At 42.7% G+C, this 17,710-nt stretch overlaps 1 protein-coding gene and 1 long non-coding RNA gene across 2 annotated transcripts in view; one reads left to right on the forward strand and one right to left on the reverse strand.

Annotated features, from left to right (window-relative positions):
- Nucleotides 1–17,710, reverse strand: part of LOC144791279 (uncharacterized) — a 287,934-nt gene that overhangs the window by 213,743 nt on the left and 56,481 nt on the right. The window lies entirely within an intron of this gene.
- LOC144792038 (taste receptor type 2 member 40-like) lies at nucleotides 5,823–6,680 on the forward strand. The gene has a single exon (XM_078666893.1). The coding sequence runs from the start codon at nucleotides 5,823–5,825 to the stop codon at nucleotides 6,678–6,680; it is 858 nt and encodes a 285-aa protein (XP_078523019.1).

A 17,710-nucleotide genomic window follows, 5' to 3' on the forward strand; every position in this document is an offset into this window, starting at 1 on the left:
TCTGACCCTGTGTCTCATGGGAACAGTCCAGCCCGAACTGCCAAGCCATGCCTTCCCTGGACCGGAAACAAGTTTCCGAGGACCGGTTACTGGCATTTTAAAGGCAGCCCTGGTTTGCAGCCTACTTTTAAAATACAATTATATGCAAATCCGACTTTGGAATTAAAGGTACTTCCAAAGTCTTAAACTACCTTTTGTTTAGATAAGAGTCACCCCTAAGGACTACCGTAGGTGTTACCAGGGTAAGATGCCATGTAAAAATAACCAGGGACATCTTAAAAGATGTTTTACATGCCCTAGTGATTGAAGCACTGCCAATTTCGTTTTTACACTTTGTAGCACATTGGCTCCATAGGCTAACATTAGAATCCTTTCATAAAGTATAACTATTGACAAGATGAGCTAAACAATATAAACGAAATTCATTGAATTTATTAAATTGTTTACTTACCTCCAATTATCCATATTCCGGTTTTTAGCACCCCCAACCTGCCCCTCCCACGCTCCGACTTTCTGCCCGGGCCGCGGCTTCTGACTGCTCTTTGCCACACTACAAGGATTGAGCTAAGGATTTATTAAGGTGAAACCAAGGGCCACCTCTGGGGTTTGTGATAGCATTGCATGGTGAATCTACCCAGCATCGCCATGTAGTACAACACCTTCCTGCAGTGAGGAATTGAATCATGAATGATGAAGGTGCAGGGTGGACCTCATAAATAAGTCATTTCAAGGCAGCAAACAACTCAAGAGTTGGGACATATTCAAAAACACGTGTTTGGGAAAGAGGCCAACATTTTACAGTGCAGCTTAGTAAAGTTTATGTCTGTACAGGTATTTGCTTTGTTATGTTGGCACATACTTGTGCATATTTATGTATTTTGATGTAGACTGTCAATATACTGGTTCTCTTTCTTACTCACATACTCCCAAACCCACTGATCAAATTTCAGTTCTAATCTTTCTTACATTCAGAATATGATGAAAGTGGGATGAGCTTGAACTTGACACTGAATTATCCACTTGTTCTCAGTATTGGCTGGTGTCGGGGCAGAGTGGTGGGGAGAGGCTGGGATGGACAGGGTATGACTAATAAAGCACAATTCAAAAGAAATGGAACTTACCTGCTGTCCGCCGCATCACAGCAGTACAGGCTTCCAGACTCCCCTATGACCAATCCAGACACTGCTTAGATGTAAGCTCCCACGGAGACTAGGGGTCTCATTAGTATGTCCGCCCACCATAGCCCCGGGAAACAGGACCGTCCGCAATGCATGCGGGGGTCCAGCACCTACAATTAGGATTTGTCCGCCACACTGGCGGGCGCATCCCGCATTTGTAACATTGCAGCGGGCGGTGCTAAAAACACCGCCCGCCGCAATGCCACAAATGCAAGTTGTGTATTTTAATGCACAACGCGACAGGCACTGCGCGGTGCCTGCCACGTTGTACATTGAAATGCAGGGAGGTACCATAGGTACCCCCCATGTGCACACCCCACACCCCAGAATCCCTGGGGGCCCGCTACAAAGACCCTGGGGGCCCGCTACGAAGACCGCATGCCTTTCTGTGGCGGCGTTGCCGCCACGTAAAGGCATGTCCCTGCATGCATTCTAATTTGGATGGCGGTGTCTACCAGACACCGCCACCATATTAACAGCTTTTCCGCCCAGTCGACTCATATCCGGGCGAAAAACCAGCGGATGGACTTTCCGTCTGCCGGGGTCACCCCGCCATAGTAATGTGGCGGGGGAGTGTGCATGCGGGCGGGGGAATATGTAGGGCTGATCGCCAAAGCCATGCGGGCGGTGGCGATCCGCCCAACATACTAATGGGCCCCTGGGACTCTGTGCCTGCTGCCTCTAAACCAGCAATGCAGCTCAGGTTGGAGACAGCTCAGGGCACATGCTGGTTTGGCTATCCTAAGACAGCCGACCAAACCGACATGTACACTGATAGCAGTGCCCACCACTCCCCACTGTGACTGCCTCCGCGATGGCCCCGCCCAAAGACACATTCGTGTGAAGAAAAATAAAACAATAATAAACCGATTTTATTATTGTTTTGTTTTTTAAGTTTGAGGGTGGCAGGGGGAGACGCTCCTCCGCCATGGTGGAGGATCCGACGCTGTTTGTTGTGCATTAAGTTACAATTCGTTCGAATGTGTTTTTTTCCATCTGCCCGCTGTTATTAGGTGTGGCTTTTTATCACAATCTCTGTCTGTCCTTAATCCTTTATTTTCTAATTTGGAATCTCATCTGAGATGGTCTTTCCTTCTGTGTCCATGAATTCGTTCTTGATTTCAACGTTTTTAGACATCTGAAAGGAACTCCTGTTTGCCTCGTAGTGAGTTCGGGTTAATTTTACCTGGTAAGGAGATAGATGGCCTACACAGACAAGAAAGATGCAGCCTCTTTGTCCAATATTGATTAAAGATTCCCACATGATCGATTTTCATGCTACTATATGTTCTGACAAAAACACATTGAGGGAAATACTGCTAACGGGCCTTATGCTGACATGTAAACAAACGTTCCATTTGAATGCAAATCAATGGTGGATTTGGGTACAGTAAACACGCAGTTGCAAAATAGCTCATTTGCGTATGCTTTAGGCAGACGCTCTTCTGCTTGATGTTCGTGATACACGATGCCCTTCATTTGTTAGCTAAACAAATTCCAGCGCTGTGTCACCATGCAAAGACGTGTATTTTGGAACTTTCTTAAAGGTATTGTGCCCTTGAAAAAGACCTTAACACTCAGTGATCCAAGTGGAAAAAGTCAGTCCTTCAGATGGATTATCATAAATACACCGGAAGAGAAAAAGGAGAAATTGTAGGCGGCAAAGGAAATGATTTGTGTTGAAATAATGTTTGAAGCAACATGAACTGATTCACTAGCGGGTTTTTGAGATTTGTGGGCAAACACTAACCCCATCCATGCACAATCAGCACTCGAGCACTCCTTAGTCACTCAGTGAGGTGTGGTCAACAGGGGGATATAGATTCTGACAGCCAACTTGCAAAAAGAGATATGTTCTATAATTCAAACCAGAACGATTTTAGAAAAGCACTAGTGTCGATGTGTTTATAGTATGATGTTAATGCAGTCAGTGAATCAACAACGGCTCATGTAGGAATGGACAAATATTTGTCTATTAATGAAAATGGTGGTTGTAAACATAAAAACTGTATTTGGTTTTCATCTAGTTACCTAAACATGAGAGGGGTTGAAAGAAGGTTATAAATATGTTGCAACTGACTGTGGTTGTTGAATTTTAAATATCTGGAGTGAGTGAGAAAAGTTGGATAAAAGTTGTATGTCATCGTTCTACAAAAATATTGTGACCTAAATATTGACTTCCAAAACATATTGAAGGGAAGCATATCATGGAATTTTTGTAATCGATACTTCGGCCCTGCATTAATATTCTGCCTATGGTATTTTGGAGGAAAACTTCATGGATGATGGACTGCAGGGTTAAAAGTTTTATTGGAGCGACAATGTAATAATGAAGGAGATGCTGAATGAACGCCGGACTCCTGACTGATGGAACGGCATAGATATTGGGGATTCAGAATTAAAGTTATTGAAGTTGAAGAATAAATAAAATATTGGAAAGAGGTGCACACAAATTGTTTAGAAACTGCAGCTTTGAGAGTTTGGGGAAATGACAAAGGAAAGTCACAAATTAAGGAATGTACATTGATGCAATGGCAAAGTTAATGTATTTCCAGGTTTTCTGTATTCTACCAATTTTATTTGATAACATTCCTGTGGTTTTCAGATCCCATTGGGGATGGTCGATGTAAATTTAATGGTCACCTGCTGAAGAGTGCCTCCCTGGAAGTCGATAGAAACCTCTGCAAAGAGAGAGAACATACACCACAAGCTCCAACATTAACAGCCCATCTATTTCTGACGATTGTTTAGTGTTTGTCTATGTCTTGGTTTTTTGAACACAAAGAAGATCTGGAAACGCAAATGTATGTTGGATTGGAGCAATGGTGAAATATAAGACATAAAGTACTCACTGTCTACATTATAATACTTTTGATAATCAATAGCGAGTTATGTGTCCGTAGAGAGTTTCATTATATGGATGTGAAGCTCCAAGGTGGCTTGCAATATTCGTAAAATGTATGACAAAACCTATGTTATTGCATATACAACGTGGTCGCATCATTACCCATCCCTCAAACCACTTAAATCCTTGTTTTCATGCTCTTTCATGTGGTATAGCTAGCTGAATATTAAAAACAGAATGTAGTGCAAATTGAAACATCAATAATACATTTTCGTTGCTTTGTTAAACTGCGGCTATACTGGAGCTGCCAGGCCTGCATTGCACCTGGGCAGCTGGAGCTGGCTCTGGCAGCAGGCAGTATGACGTTACATATACAGGGACCGCAGGCTCCCATGTATCACAAGGAGTTAATGTACAGGCATTCATGAGACTGCAGTTGAGATGTTGAACCAATGATGGAGAATTTGTAAAAATGGTAAAAACAAAGGAATCTCTAAACAATAACAAGGGGCTGGAAGATTTTAAAGGAACAAAGTAAGTTTAAAGGTTAATTACATGATCGAGTAGAAAGAAAAGGTTGCTGCAATATTGTTTTAAAACTGTTTATTGATAATCTTTACTGAAATAGGCTGCATCATCCTTCTCTGTGTAGGGCATCTATCGCCTGAGCAGGTAAACGAAGTGGCTAAGCACGTAAAGATGTCACCATAAGGTTGATGTCACTGAGGTTTAGCATTATATTAATGCTTTTGTTTTGTGTTTTATCAAAATAAATTCACAATGAGCAGCATTTACTGCGCTCAAACAGCTTTATGGCTTGATGAAAACAATAAAAACAAAAAATAAAGTCATAGAGATGGTACTTTATCAAAGAGGTGGCAAGATGTTGGACGCGCTGGTTAATACGAGCTACATATATTTCTATGCAGGAGTTTTTCATCTTATTTACGTTTTCACAAACTTTCATTCTTCACGCGCTCGCACACATTTTCATACTTAACACACCACTAATTTTTATCCAGAATTTCATTCGATGGTTTGCTTTCTTCCTGAGAGGATGCCGTTTCCAATGATTTAAGAGCAGGAAGACATTTGAGAAGTAATTGTTTGGAAGGAGGGACTTCAGATGGAAAACAGGGGGTGAGGGGATGACTCTCGGGATAGATGGTGTTTATAAAAGGGGAGAAAAATCACAGGAAAGGGGAAAAGAATGTAAGCTGTGAGTTACTGACTGAGGGGATAGGAGACGAAGAGACTGCCATGACAGCATAGGACGTTAAGTGGAAAAACAACGCGATAGAAATCTGAGGAAATTCTTCATTGTACTTGCTGAAGAAAAGCTCGCCCTATATTTTGCGATGAAGTAAAAGTATTCGTCAGACGTCACTACATCCGCACAGCTTCGAATGGCTTCCGGTTGACATATACAAAACACATCAGGAGGTCGAAATGTCAAAATTTTTCATTCATTGACTATGCTGATTTGCCAGATCATCTTTAATTTCATATTATTCGTCATTTTCCTTGGATGTACAAGAGTGGTATTATTCACTTTTTAGACATTTCTTTAAAAAAATATCAACATAAAATAACTTTAAACATACACGAGGAAGTTATTTACTCCCATGGACAGAAATAACCAAACTTCTTGATTGAATAATCAGAGGGGATGGAAGAATGAAGACATACAAATGTTGCTTTGTATGACGAACACAGAGTAGAGCTGACAAGGTTCCACATTAAAGGAAATGCCTTCATTTGATATTTTTTTCCTGGTCCTTTTTGGATTAGAGTTTATGATGGGGACCACAATAAGCATATTTATGATCTCAGTGATCTCTAAAGACTGGTCTCAAAGCCGAAGTCTGGCCCCATCCAATCTCATTCTACTCTCTGCTGCTTTTACCAATATCGCCATCCAGACTTTCGCATCAGTAGAATACCTGTTCCGGGTCGTCTGGAGAGAAATTTATATTCTTAAAGCTTTTCAGAAATCTGTGTTTGTGCTTTACCCCTTGATTGTGTTCTCCAGTTTTTGGATCACTGCCTGGCTCTGTGTCTTCTACTGCCTCAAGATTGCCACATTCAGCCACCCCCTCTTCCTGCGCCTGAAGCTGAAGATCTCTGGCTTGGTGCCCTGGCTTATTCTGGGCACTCTGGTGGCATCTTTAGTTGTCAGTGTCTCAGTAATTGGGCATCTTATAGAACTGTATCCTACAAATTCTACTGCATTGCCTCCTGTCATCGAAGGTACAATATACACATACAGCTCTTCTTTTGTGATCTTCATGTTCATCCTGGGATATTCTTTGCCACTGTCAATGATAATAACCTCAGTCGTGATGATTCTCGCCTCACTATACAGACACACCCAGAGAATACAAGAGAACTCCACAGGCTTCAGCAGGCCAAGCGTGGAGGCCCATAAGGGGGCAGCTAAGACCATCCTATCCCTGCTACTTCTGTACGTCTGCTTCTACCTGTGTTTGATTCTAACATTATCTGATCAATCTGGTCACAGACGGAGTGTAATGTTCTATATCTATAAAAATATGACTGTTCTATACCCACTGGTACACGCATTAATACTTCTCATGAGTAATCCCAAATTTAAGACAGTTGCCCTGAAAATTCTGTGTCACCGCTGGTGCAAATGATTTATTGAACGGAAGGGTCATTTGCCTCCAAGATTAATTTCTTTTTGGTGCAGGATGTTCAGCCCATAAGTGAACTACAATTCTTTAAAAGTTTTGTTTGAATGAAATTACTCAATTTTACAAACTCGGGGCTGGAAGAATTGTTGCAATTTCACCAATTGAAAATCAATTTCATGTTTTATGTTAAAAAATGAGGGCTGCAGCAAGTTCTAATATTTGGTAAAGCGTGCTCCCTGGAGATGTTAAAGGTCAGAAATCACCATGAGTTAATGTGCTTGCCCTTCAGTCTCCCTTGATCAACTTGGGTTTTGAGTTCGAGAAAGAAGGTTTAAGTTTTGCTAATGAAGACCCAGCTTTCCCTCCATCCCCTAGGGCCTGTTGTGGCAGTAAAAAAACTCACAGCCAGAAAGCAGGAAGGTAAAAGAAAGTGCTTGGTATTTCAAATCCTGTAATCTTTCCAAAGTGTCTGAATACCCTCAAGGGTGACAAGCAGCGCTCTACAAATCCACCTTACAGAATCCTCTAGAGCTTCTAAACTCCACAGTAACACACTTTCATTTCCCCATCTTGCCCTCTTTGATTTCGGCTGCCACTCAAAAATAGTCAGGGTTGAAAGAATGGCTTAGAGGGATACTTGAATTATTTGAGGCTCTCCAAAAAATGATATCCCTTTCATGTGAGCCTCAGGAGGTTTCAAAACACCCCAGAAATACCAAATGGCTTCCCATTCATAGTTCAGTGATCTCCTTCGAATCAATGATGGTGATATCAGATCCTGGTAGCTGCAGCAGGGATTCTACACCCAATGAGGCTCTAAATAAAGAACAATCCCTTTCGTAGGATCATCGAATGGTTTCATAACAACGAACATCACCCAGCAGCTTCCACATTCCTTTCCTGGCTGCATCTTGTATCCGAATGATAAATGAACATCTGGAGCCACTGAAGAACATTATTGTTAGTAGAGAACTCTGAAGTGGAAGGAGTGACTGTTCAAACAGAGTTAGAGAGTTCAGATTGGAAAAATGCAGTGGGTATTTTTCTTTTTTACACCTTACACGGGGGTATTACCTTTAGAATGGATCATTTAAGTAAAATGGTTGGCAGTTAATTCACATAATTTCCTTGACAGCATTTTCTTCACCTCTCGCTGTCTCATAATGGACAACTAAATGAGAATTCTTAGGAAGGGGTATGTCCAAGTTTAATGAAAAGCTTGCACAAGTTATAAAAAAAGATGGTCAAAATGGACTCAAAAATGTCAGATTTGTATCTTCAACCACAGGGAGATTTTCAACACTAAACATCATACCCGAACATATATTTTTACTTTATAATATCCAGTAGCAAGCAAGCTATTAGGAAATATTTCTGAATACCTGTGTATTGTAAGAGATGTGTTCAGGGCTGACTTTAGGGAGGTGCAACCAGTGTCGCCGCACCAGGTGCCCATCTTCTATGTTCTGTGTTTTGAAATACATTATGGAATTAAAAGCACCTGCACAGAGTTACTTGTGCGTCCAGTAATTTTCAGGCAACAATAAAAATGTCAAGATAGCTCTGTTGATTAATGGACCTGCTGGCGAGAGATCAAACTTTCTCTATTGTCAGTTTTGACTCATAATAAAGTAGTGCAACACTGTATCATGCATGCAGATGACAGAATTGTATTTCATGTAGATAGCTCAGTGGACTACTACTTTTGTCACAGAGATCCTTTTGATACTTGCAGTTCATATATTACAATCCTAATATAGTACAGTGAAGTATTAATTGTCATTAAAGAGTAATATGCATGCTACATCTTATAGGTTATAACTTTATGTTTTTTTCCCAGTGTTTCATTGTCATAAAGTTGCTAAAAAAAAAGATTGTTTGGGGGTAGAAATAAATTCATATTCACTGTTGTTTTCAAAAAAGGAAGTCATTTTGGGGCACCAACAAGGACTGTGGCACAGGGAACCAGCAGCGCTAAAGCCGGTCCTGCATGTGTTACCTGGCATGGGTGAAAGAGAACAACCTTTGGTACTAGAACTACACTTAACATCCATTGCTTTGATTTTTATTTTTTTATCTTTTATATTTTTCATATTCATGCATGTGTTAGCTTTTTAAATGCAATTAAGAACATAAGAGAATTCAGTTAAGACAGTCATGGAAAATATTTAAGGAAGTGGGGAATGGTGTGTTTCTGTGAATTACAAATAACAACTAAGATGGATTGTTTTTAATAATATCCTATGACTAGAAAAGAAAAGCTGAGTGGATTAAAAATGTCAGAACTATGAGCTGGTAATGCAAACTGCAATTCGCAAGCATTTTTTGTACCGTTTATTAGAATGCTGTATTGTTTTGTTTGTATGTTTGTTTTGTTTGAAGCAGGGACATGTTTGACCAACTGTAATGGTGTTTTATCTTTTACATTATTAGTTTTAAATTGCTAATTCAAAGACTTCCTTGATTAAAGAAGTGAAAGTTCTTCAGTGAGTTTGTGATTGGAATGTTGTTCTAAGTAATGAAAATGTTTGTGTGCTTTGTATATTTATTGGGGCGGTGCATTGTGAAGGCATAAAGGGCACTAGTTGACTAATAAGGAGAGTAGAGAGATTATTGAACTAATTAAATATAACTAATTTACTGACAGCGAGACAAACAAACAGGAATTACAGACCAATATATAATATTTGTGCATTTCTATTAATTTTATTAATTATGAGGAAAGACGAGGAACTACCCAACAAGGTTAAATAAAGAAATACAAATAAAATGAATATAAAAATGTAAATAATATATAAAATATAAAAATATAAATAATATAGATGAATATAAAAAATGCGGCAAATATCGGAACAATATATGATTTAAATTTGTTAGTTGAAAGAAGATGGAAACGTTCCTACAAAACTTAGTGAAACGAAGTATACAGCCAGTTTATTTATGGATATGCTAGTTAGATAACTCTGGGCCATATTATCAAGGAAGCTGCGGTAGTTTATCGCCACTTTACCGGCAGGAAACTGCCGATAAAGCAGCGATAATGGGCTTGATAATATGCGATTCGAATTTCAATCGAAGCCCAGGTTAGATGTTCACACATCTAACCTGGGCTTCGATTGAAATTCGAATCGCATATTATCAAGCCCATTATCGCTGCTTTATCGGCAGTTTCCTGCCGGTAAAGCGGCGATAAACTACCGCAGCTTCCTTGATAATATGGCCCTCTGTGAGTTCGGTGCTTGCTTCAGAGATCCATCTGACTACACAAGTGCTTTAAATCCCGACATGGTCAATGCACTCTGGCTCAGTTGATGAAATAACTACTCTCAGTGCAAAATTAAATCCTGTGGAGGCCCCTAGGCATTCTAACCACCCCCCCATGCAAATGATCTCCTAGTCCGAATACGTTTTAAATTTTGCCAACCACTAATTTTAATAATTAACACTACGTAGTTTGCACCGGAATTTTTCACAACCTGACAGCTGCCAGAAGATGAGCTTTTAAGAGGCAAACAGTTATGTGTATCTGTTGTCTGTGGTTTATGTCCTTTACGTTGTTAATAGGTACATTACATTTATACAGTATTTTCTCTATAAAGTCTTTAATACAAAGTTTTCGATTCTTTGAGTTGATTCATTTTTTTTCTATCTTTTGGAAACCATTTAAGAAAGCTTGATTGTAATTTTCTTTCACGATCAAATTAATATTTTATTATTATTTTGATCCGTTTTCGCAGGGCCCCTAAAAGGAGTGGGGCACTTAGGCTGTGCCTACTTTGCATATTTGTTAATCCAGAAATGGACTATTGTGGACTTGAGTTATGTGGTATTTGCAGTGCTACAATACAGAAACCATGCAGCAGCTATCACAAGTTAATATTTGCAGGGCTTCAGAAACTTTGAAGAGGGAAATGTAAGGGTCGTCTATGCCTACTAAGTGTAAAGCAATGATAAATTAAGCGTGGATTATGTAATGTGCCCAATACACAGGTAATATTGACACTTTTGGGGCCGTTTGGTTTACAATCTGCTTGACCGATTACGATGTTTGCGGTTAGAATGTAAACAGCACGATTATTCCGAATCGGTTCCGACCAGCTCTCCGAGGATTTGTGTTGGTCGGAACTGCATTGTACAACCGTTTCCGACCTCAGGGTTACAATGTCGCTTTCCAACAGCCTTTCTGCGTCAGCCCCTCTGACACGAAAAGGCTGTCGGAAGTGACTTTGGGGGCCCTTGGCAGGTCCCCCTTCATCCTGCGGTATCCAGTTGGGGCCCGAGGGAGTGCCCTAGGGACCCCCTGTAAAACTCTGCATTGTATGGCAGGCATCCAGCGGTGCCCGCGACATGGTGCAGGGTTTTACACATACACACCCCATTTCCCCCTATGTAATGGCCTGTTTATAGGGCAGAACACAAGCTCGCATAGGAAACAATAGGAATTTGACCGAACAGTGTTCGGTCACATCGTTATTGTGCAGGTGGAGCCATCGACAATGAATCAGTCGTTCCTGATTCCGAGTCGGTATTGGGTGGAAAGTTTCCACCCAACATCGTAATCAGTCCCTGTGGCTGAAACAATTTCAATCCCGACCAGGCTTCCAATCCAACATTCATTGTTCACTGACCTCCAAGTGATGCGCCCCAGTCCAAAGTGAAATTAATTCCTATTTGTCTAGCCTCAGCCTGGACTTCAGTATAATTCTACCTCACTTTTTCCTAGCTCCTCTCCTTCATAGGTACAAGAGTGGTAAGTAGGAATATATTTATTTTATAGTTGAAATCAAAATAGCCACAAAGTCAATCATTAAATACGAGTATTAAAATTAATGAATAACCAAGAAAGTATTCAAATACATAAATATCAGTGGCGACTCCTCTGCTAAGGTGGTGGAGCATTGCCCCACTGCTTTTCAGCACTGTAAGGAAAACTAAAATGAGAATAACTCAATGTTGTTATCATTTTAGTTTTGATTGTTGCGGGCGCAGTAGCTTGGCGGGGCTGCTCTGCTGACTGAGGAGGGGAGGAGTGGTTTTCACTCCATATGTACACATGAATGTTTGACCGGCCATCTTGGGCATTACAGCCTGGGTGGAGAATGTCCCCAGGCCCCCAGTCCCCATCTGAGTGCCAAACCAGGGTGCTCAGACCAATCACAGTGCTGCATTGCAGCATTGCAATTGGCTCATTGGAGCCTGGGAGCTTCCTTGGTGCATCCTGTTCCGGCTGGTGGGAGGAGTAGAGAGACGCGATGAGGAGGACGCCGCAAGGAGAACACATCAAGGAGGAAAGTTGAATTAAATTTGTTAATTGCCGTTCCCCACTACCCCTGCCTCCCTTCCTCCCTGCCTCACCACCCTCGATCTGTGTCAGCCGCCACTGATGAATATTGCAATTAACAATTCATCAATGCTAAAAAAAAATAACAAAATGTTGAAACTTAGCATGTGGAAAGATCAAGATTCATTAGTTACCAGCTCTGTTGGAATTACAAGATCTTTGGGCACCCCATGAATCTGGTGCACTCCACCCAGCAAAAGCTGATGAAAGCAGCCTGAATAACTCGGTGATATACAGACAAAAAATAGTAATAACCAGCCGACTTTTTGTGGTATTTCTGGTTCCCCAGATGCGACTCAATTCAAAGGAAACCTTGATGGTTCCACTGGTAATACCTGGTGCACCATTCCTCCATCCTCAGAGTTATCAATGCCTCTACTATTGGTAACTCCGGAGAAGCAAAGCTACATGGCCTGTATCCCGGAACTCAGAATGAGGCTTTGATGGGTTCCGCTATGGACTGACAAGAACCAAACACTCGTAGTCATTGTTAAGCCGTCAGTAAGAACTATAAAAGGTGTGAAAAATGTCTTAACCATGTCAGCACTGCTCTGCCATCAGTACATGCCAGTGATGCCTAGTATGTTTTTATGTATTTGGTTTGAGGGGTCGCAGATGCAAAGTGCCGTGCATGGTATCATGTTTGTTCATAAGGACATAGTCAATATAATGGTGCCAAAGAAAGGTGGAAGTGATGGTTAGTGAGGAATGGGTCTAAATAATAACGATCATCCAATATCATGTGCCACAAATTTATATTGGAAAATAACACAATCATGGGGCAAGGAGTATGGAGCTGGGTATGGCAGAACCTGGGCAGAGAGGCAGCCATGCGGGTGGGTGCTTAGAGCAAACTGAAATATAAAAAGGGGTCATTAAGTCTCGGTTTGCTAGAGAGGGTATTTTGATTGGGGGATCCATGTATTTCAAAAGACATGAATGTTGTTTTGGTGCAGGTGCTTTGGGGACGGATGTGAGTGAAGGTATTGGATCGCTGTGTTCATCATGGCATGTGTCTGGAGCGAATCTGACAGAGGTATGGAGGAGATGTACCCTTTATCTCATTAGGTGGAAAACCAGGGTTAGAAATTTAAATGTTGCCCTTAAATTTGCTGACAGCTAACAGTTGTAGTGGTGATATGTGCCTTAGAAACTGAGAGTATTTGAGTAGCAATGTTTATACTTATTTCCAGAATGGAGATTGAGTACCTTGGGAAGCTCTCACGAAGCCTATGGAAATAATTAACTTGATCAAGACCACTTAGGTTATGAGAAGTTTAGCAGCAAAGAATGAAGTTGAGCAAAACATCCAGATACTTAGTAGAAGGAATCTTTCAGTTGGAGAGGCAGAGTGTATGCATTTGTATTTTGTATTTACATTAGTGTTTTCTTGAGTGCCTTTGCTAAACGACAAGTTATTTGCCATGCTTTTCTGTTCAAAATGTCAATGGGACTCATTTCCAATAATACTGTTCGGAGAAATCCCTGGTAATAGAGTCATTCAACATTAATTTGTGATATAATCACAACAGTCCTGCATTGAATCTACAGCCTCTCTTATCTTCTTGCAAAAGATATATTTATAGCATCAATCAATAAAGTGGCAAACAATAAGAGGTTATAGTGCAGACTGAACAGTGCCCGAAAAAGGGTGTGATTATATATAGAGATGATTAACCCCTTCGGTGCGCAGGACCTGGAACAAGCCATCAAAAATCCCTCTGGTGCAGGCACCAGAGGGATTTTTATTTCTCCCCTGTAGCCTCGGGAGCTGGGGAAGAGCTTCCCCAGCTCCTAAGCCCCCCTTTTCCTCATTTCAGTGAAATAACGATCAGCGGGCACGTCGTGCTGACATCATTTCACTGAAACCGAAAATGAAATTAGCCTTAAGGCTCATTTCAGTTTCACTTTCTACGTGCTCAGGGGACTAGCTCAGCCCCATGAGCACGTAGAAAGACGGGAGATGGATCATTGGAAAGGGGAGAATCTCCCCTTTCCAATGGTACCCCTCACCAGTGGATCCCTGCTGGGGGATCACCCCAGGAGGGCAATCCTCAAGCAGGGATCCACCACTAGACACCAGGTAGAGGGATGCGGCCCCTTGGGTAAGGGCCTTTGCTCCCCCCAGAAAATATTTATTTATTTATTTATTTATTTTTTGCACTTATAATGCGCGCAGATACCCACAAAGGGTTTCCCGGCGCCAGGACTGAGAGGCCAAAACACAGAAAGCCATATTCAGTCTTTCTGCCCCCCCCGGGGGGCAGTAGCCACAAATCTGCCCCCCCCCAGGGTGGCAGAAAGCCCACTGGATGCCAGGGATTATGTTTTGGTGCAATTTCAATAAGGGTGGGGGCTGCCCAAAACAGGCATGCCTATGCCCCCACCCCACCACAACTACAGCATTTCTGCCCCCCTGGGAGGCAGATGGGGGCTGTAGCCCCCAATCTGCCCCCGGGGGGCAAAAAGCCTACTAGAAGGCAGGGATATTTTGGGAGCAATTTGAATTAGGGTGGGGGGACTGCCCAAAATGGGCTAGCCCATGCCCCCGCAAAAATTACAGTCTTTCTGCTCTCCTGGGGGGGGGGGGGGGGGAGAGAAAGCCCAATAAAAACCAGGGAATTTTTTGGGGGCAATTTTAATTAGGGTGGGGGCTGCCCAAAACGGGCATGCCAATGCCCCCGCCAAAATTACAGCCTTTCTGCCCCCCTGGTGGACAGATGGGGGTGGTAGTCCCCAATCTGACCCCTGGGGGGTGCAGAAAGCCCACTAGAAACCAGGGATTTTTTTAGTATTCATGTAGGGGTGGGGCTGCCCAAAATGGGCATGACAATACCCCCATTAAAATTCCAGTCTTTCTGCCCCCGGGGGCCCAGATGAGGGCAGTGGGGGGCAGAAATCCCACAGGATGGCAGGGATTTTTTGTGTGCAATTTCAATGAGGGTGGGAGCTGCCCAAAACGGGCATGCCAATGCCCCCACCCGTGCTACAACTACAGCCTTTCTGCCCCCCCCGGTGGTCAGATGGGGCAGCAGCCCCCTGGGTTAGAAAGCCCACTAGACACCAGGGATTTTTAGGGGATAATTTAATTGGGTGGGGGATGCCCAAAACGGGCAAGCTAATGTCCAAACCCCCACCACATTACAGCCTTTCTGCACCCCCTGGGAGGCAGTTGCTCCCAATCTACCCCCCCCAGGGGGAAAAAAGCCCACTAGACGCAAGGGATTCTTTTGGTGGCAATGTTAATTAGAGTGGGGGCTGCCCAAAATGGGCCTGCCAATTCCCCCACCCCCTGCCACAATTAGCCTTTCTGCCCCCCTGGGAGGCAGATGGGGCAGTTATGCTGGTGATTCCCTCCTACAGCTCAAATTAAGCTTCCACAACGATATTCCAACATGAAGAAACCACGTGAAGCATATGGCATGATGCATGGCACTAACGTCTTCTTGGTTATCCAAAATACTCCCCCAGGAGGGTTATCCCAAAGGTGTATGATAACAAATGAGGTATAATGCCGAATCTGGTGTCTAGACTTTGGGGTAGAAACCACCTAAACAGAGGTGATGCCCTGACTCAACACCACCGCACAAAGTTCCTGTACAATCTGACTGAGACAAAATCATTCATGTACCATGGAGCCATTGTCAGTTCCTATATTTAGACTGGATTGCACTAATGTTTTTTTCATGGCTCACCTCTGTCAATTCTGAGAAGAATACAGATAATTAATAATACTACAGCCAGACCACCTCTCCCTGTAAAGCTACAAGCCCACCTCGTCCCTGCTTTGAGGTTCATATACTGCCTACCAGTTGCCAGAAGATCCACCTTGTGTCACATACAAAGCAATGCTTAGCAAAGGACCACTCTTTATCAGGAAATAAAAACAAATACAGACAACAAACTAAATTATACAAAAAAATGGCACCCCACTTCAATGTTCCTACATACAGGGGGGAAAAACATGGGTGGACCATCTTTCACTGTTCAAGGATCCAAACTATGGAATTTAATAGCAACACAAATAACGTCCAATGACAACCATCTCAACTTCAGAAGATTACTCAAGAGCTGGCTCTTCTCCACATGGCAACTATATGCACAACACAACAGTGCACAATAACAGTAAACTCAGACAAATATGCCTCTCATGGTATAGAGATAAAGTTGTTGTTATACATGTGTCCTTTTATATTAAACTATGCTACCTGTAATAAGCAGATACATTCATAAAAATGTGTATTACACCACATGAGACGTGAATATCAGACAATGTCATAATTGCTGAATCTATGTAATGTAGGTATATATATAGAAGAGTTTATGCCTGCTACTAAAACTAAAAGAAATGTCATAAACCATTTGTATACTTTAGACAAGATAAGTGTGCCCATCAGACCATAGAAATATGGTATATCTGTAGAGGAGGTTTCTCCAGCCAATACAACTTTGCCAAGTGCCATGTGTATGTATAAATCAATTTCAGTTTTATTTATTTATGTATATAGTGCCTGAATCACCCCTGCAGGGGTATCTCTGCGCTTGCGGACATGTGAGAAGGTGCTGATACTATGTGAGGCGTCTAGAACAGAAATGTTTTCAGGGACTTTCTAAAGTGGAAATGGTCCGTACACTGCCTCAGTGTAGTCAGGAGCAAATTCCAGTTCCGTGGGGCAAGGTAAGAAAAGGCCTTCCCCCTCGTCCTAGCCTTGTTAATACAAGGAACTTTAACCCCTCCAACGCTCATGATGAGCTCAGCTCGTCATGAGCCGCGGTTCTCGTGTGCTCATGATGAGCTGAGCTCGTCATGACCATTAGAACGCTCAGGTGCGGGGCTAATTCCCCTGCTGTGCTGGGCGTTCTAAGGAACGGGCGTGGTCATGACGAGCTCTGCTTGTCATGAGCACAAGAGACACGTGGCTCATGACGAGCTGAGCTCGTCATGAGCAACGGGGTGCTGTGTGCGCCCCTCCCTCCCCCAGCACAGCGGGGGGATCGGCCCCGCAGCCAAGGGGTTAAGAAGGGATTTATTGCTGGATCACAGGTCTCTAAGGGAAATGTATTGTCTAAGCTTCTCCGCAAGATATGTTGGCCCATTGCCATACACTGCCTTATGGACGATGCAGCAAACCTTGAATTTTATTCGTTTGCACACTGGAAGCCAGTGCAGCTGCCGCAGCAGGAGGCTCAACGAAGATCTATAGGGAGTGCTTTGAACTAACTGAAAGCGATCTAACAAGGTCTCATTGGACGAAATCAGTAGAGCATTGCAGTACTCAAAACGACTCAAGACTAACGTATGAATGAGAGTCTTCCGTCTATGGTCTGGGAGAAACAGAAATACTCGTCTCAGCAGACTCAGTACATGAAAGCATGAGCTTACCATATGAGTCACCTGCTCCTTCATGTTCAGACTCTGCTCAAAGCGCACCCCTAGATTCTTTACTGATGCCTTCGAGGCTGGGGGACACCCAACTCCCCTGGCCGCCACTCTGGTGTCCACCTCAATGCGGCCTCTCCGAAAAGCTTAATCTCTGTTTTCCCGGCATTTAATTGGAGATAGGCACACATCCACTGAGATGTTGCTAGAATGCCGGCAGAGAAGTTGGTCTGGGCTGCTGTGGAAGATTTATCAAAAGAGAAGGTAAGCTGGGTGTCATCCGCGTAGGATAATGATACGAATCCATATGTC

The sequence above is a fragment of the Lissotriton helveticus genome, chromosome 11 (assembly GCF_964261635.1).
Source record: "Lissotriton helveticus chromosome 11, aLisHel1.1, whole genome shotgun sequence".
Classification (NCBI taxonomy): domain Eukaryota; kingdom Metazoa; phylum Chordata; class Amphibia; order Caudata; family Salamandridae; genus Lissotriton; species Lissotriton helveticus.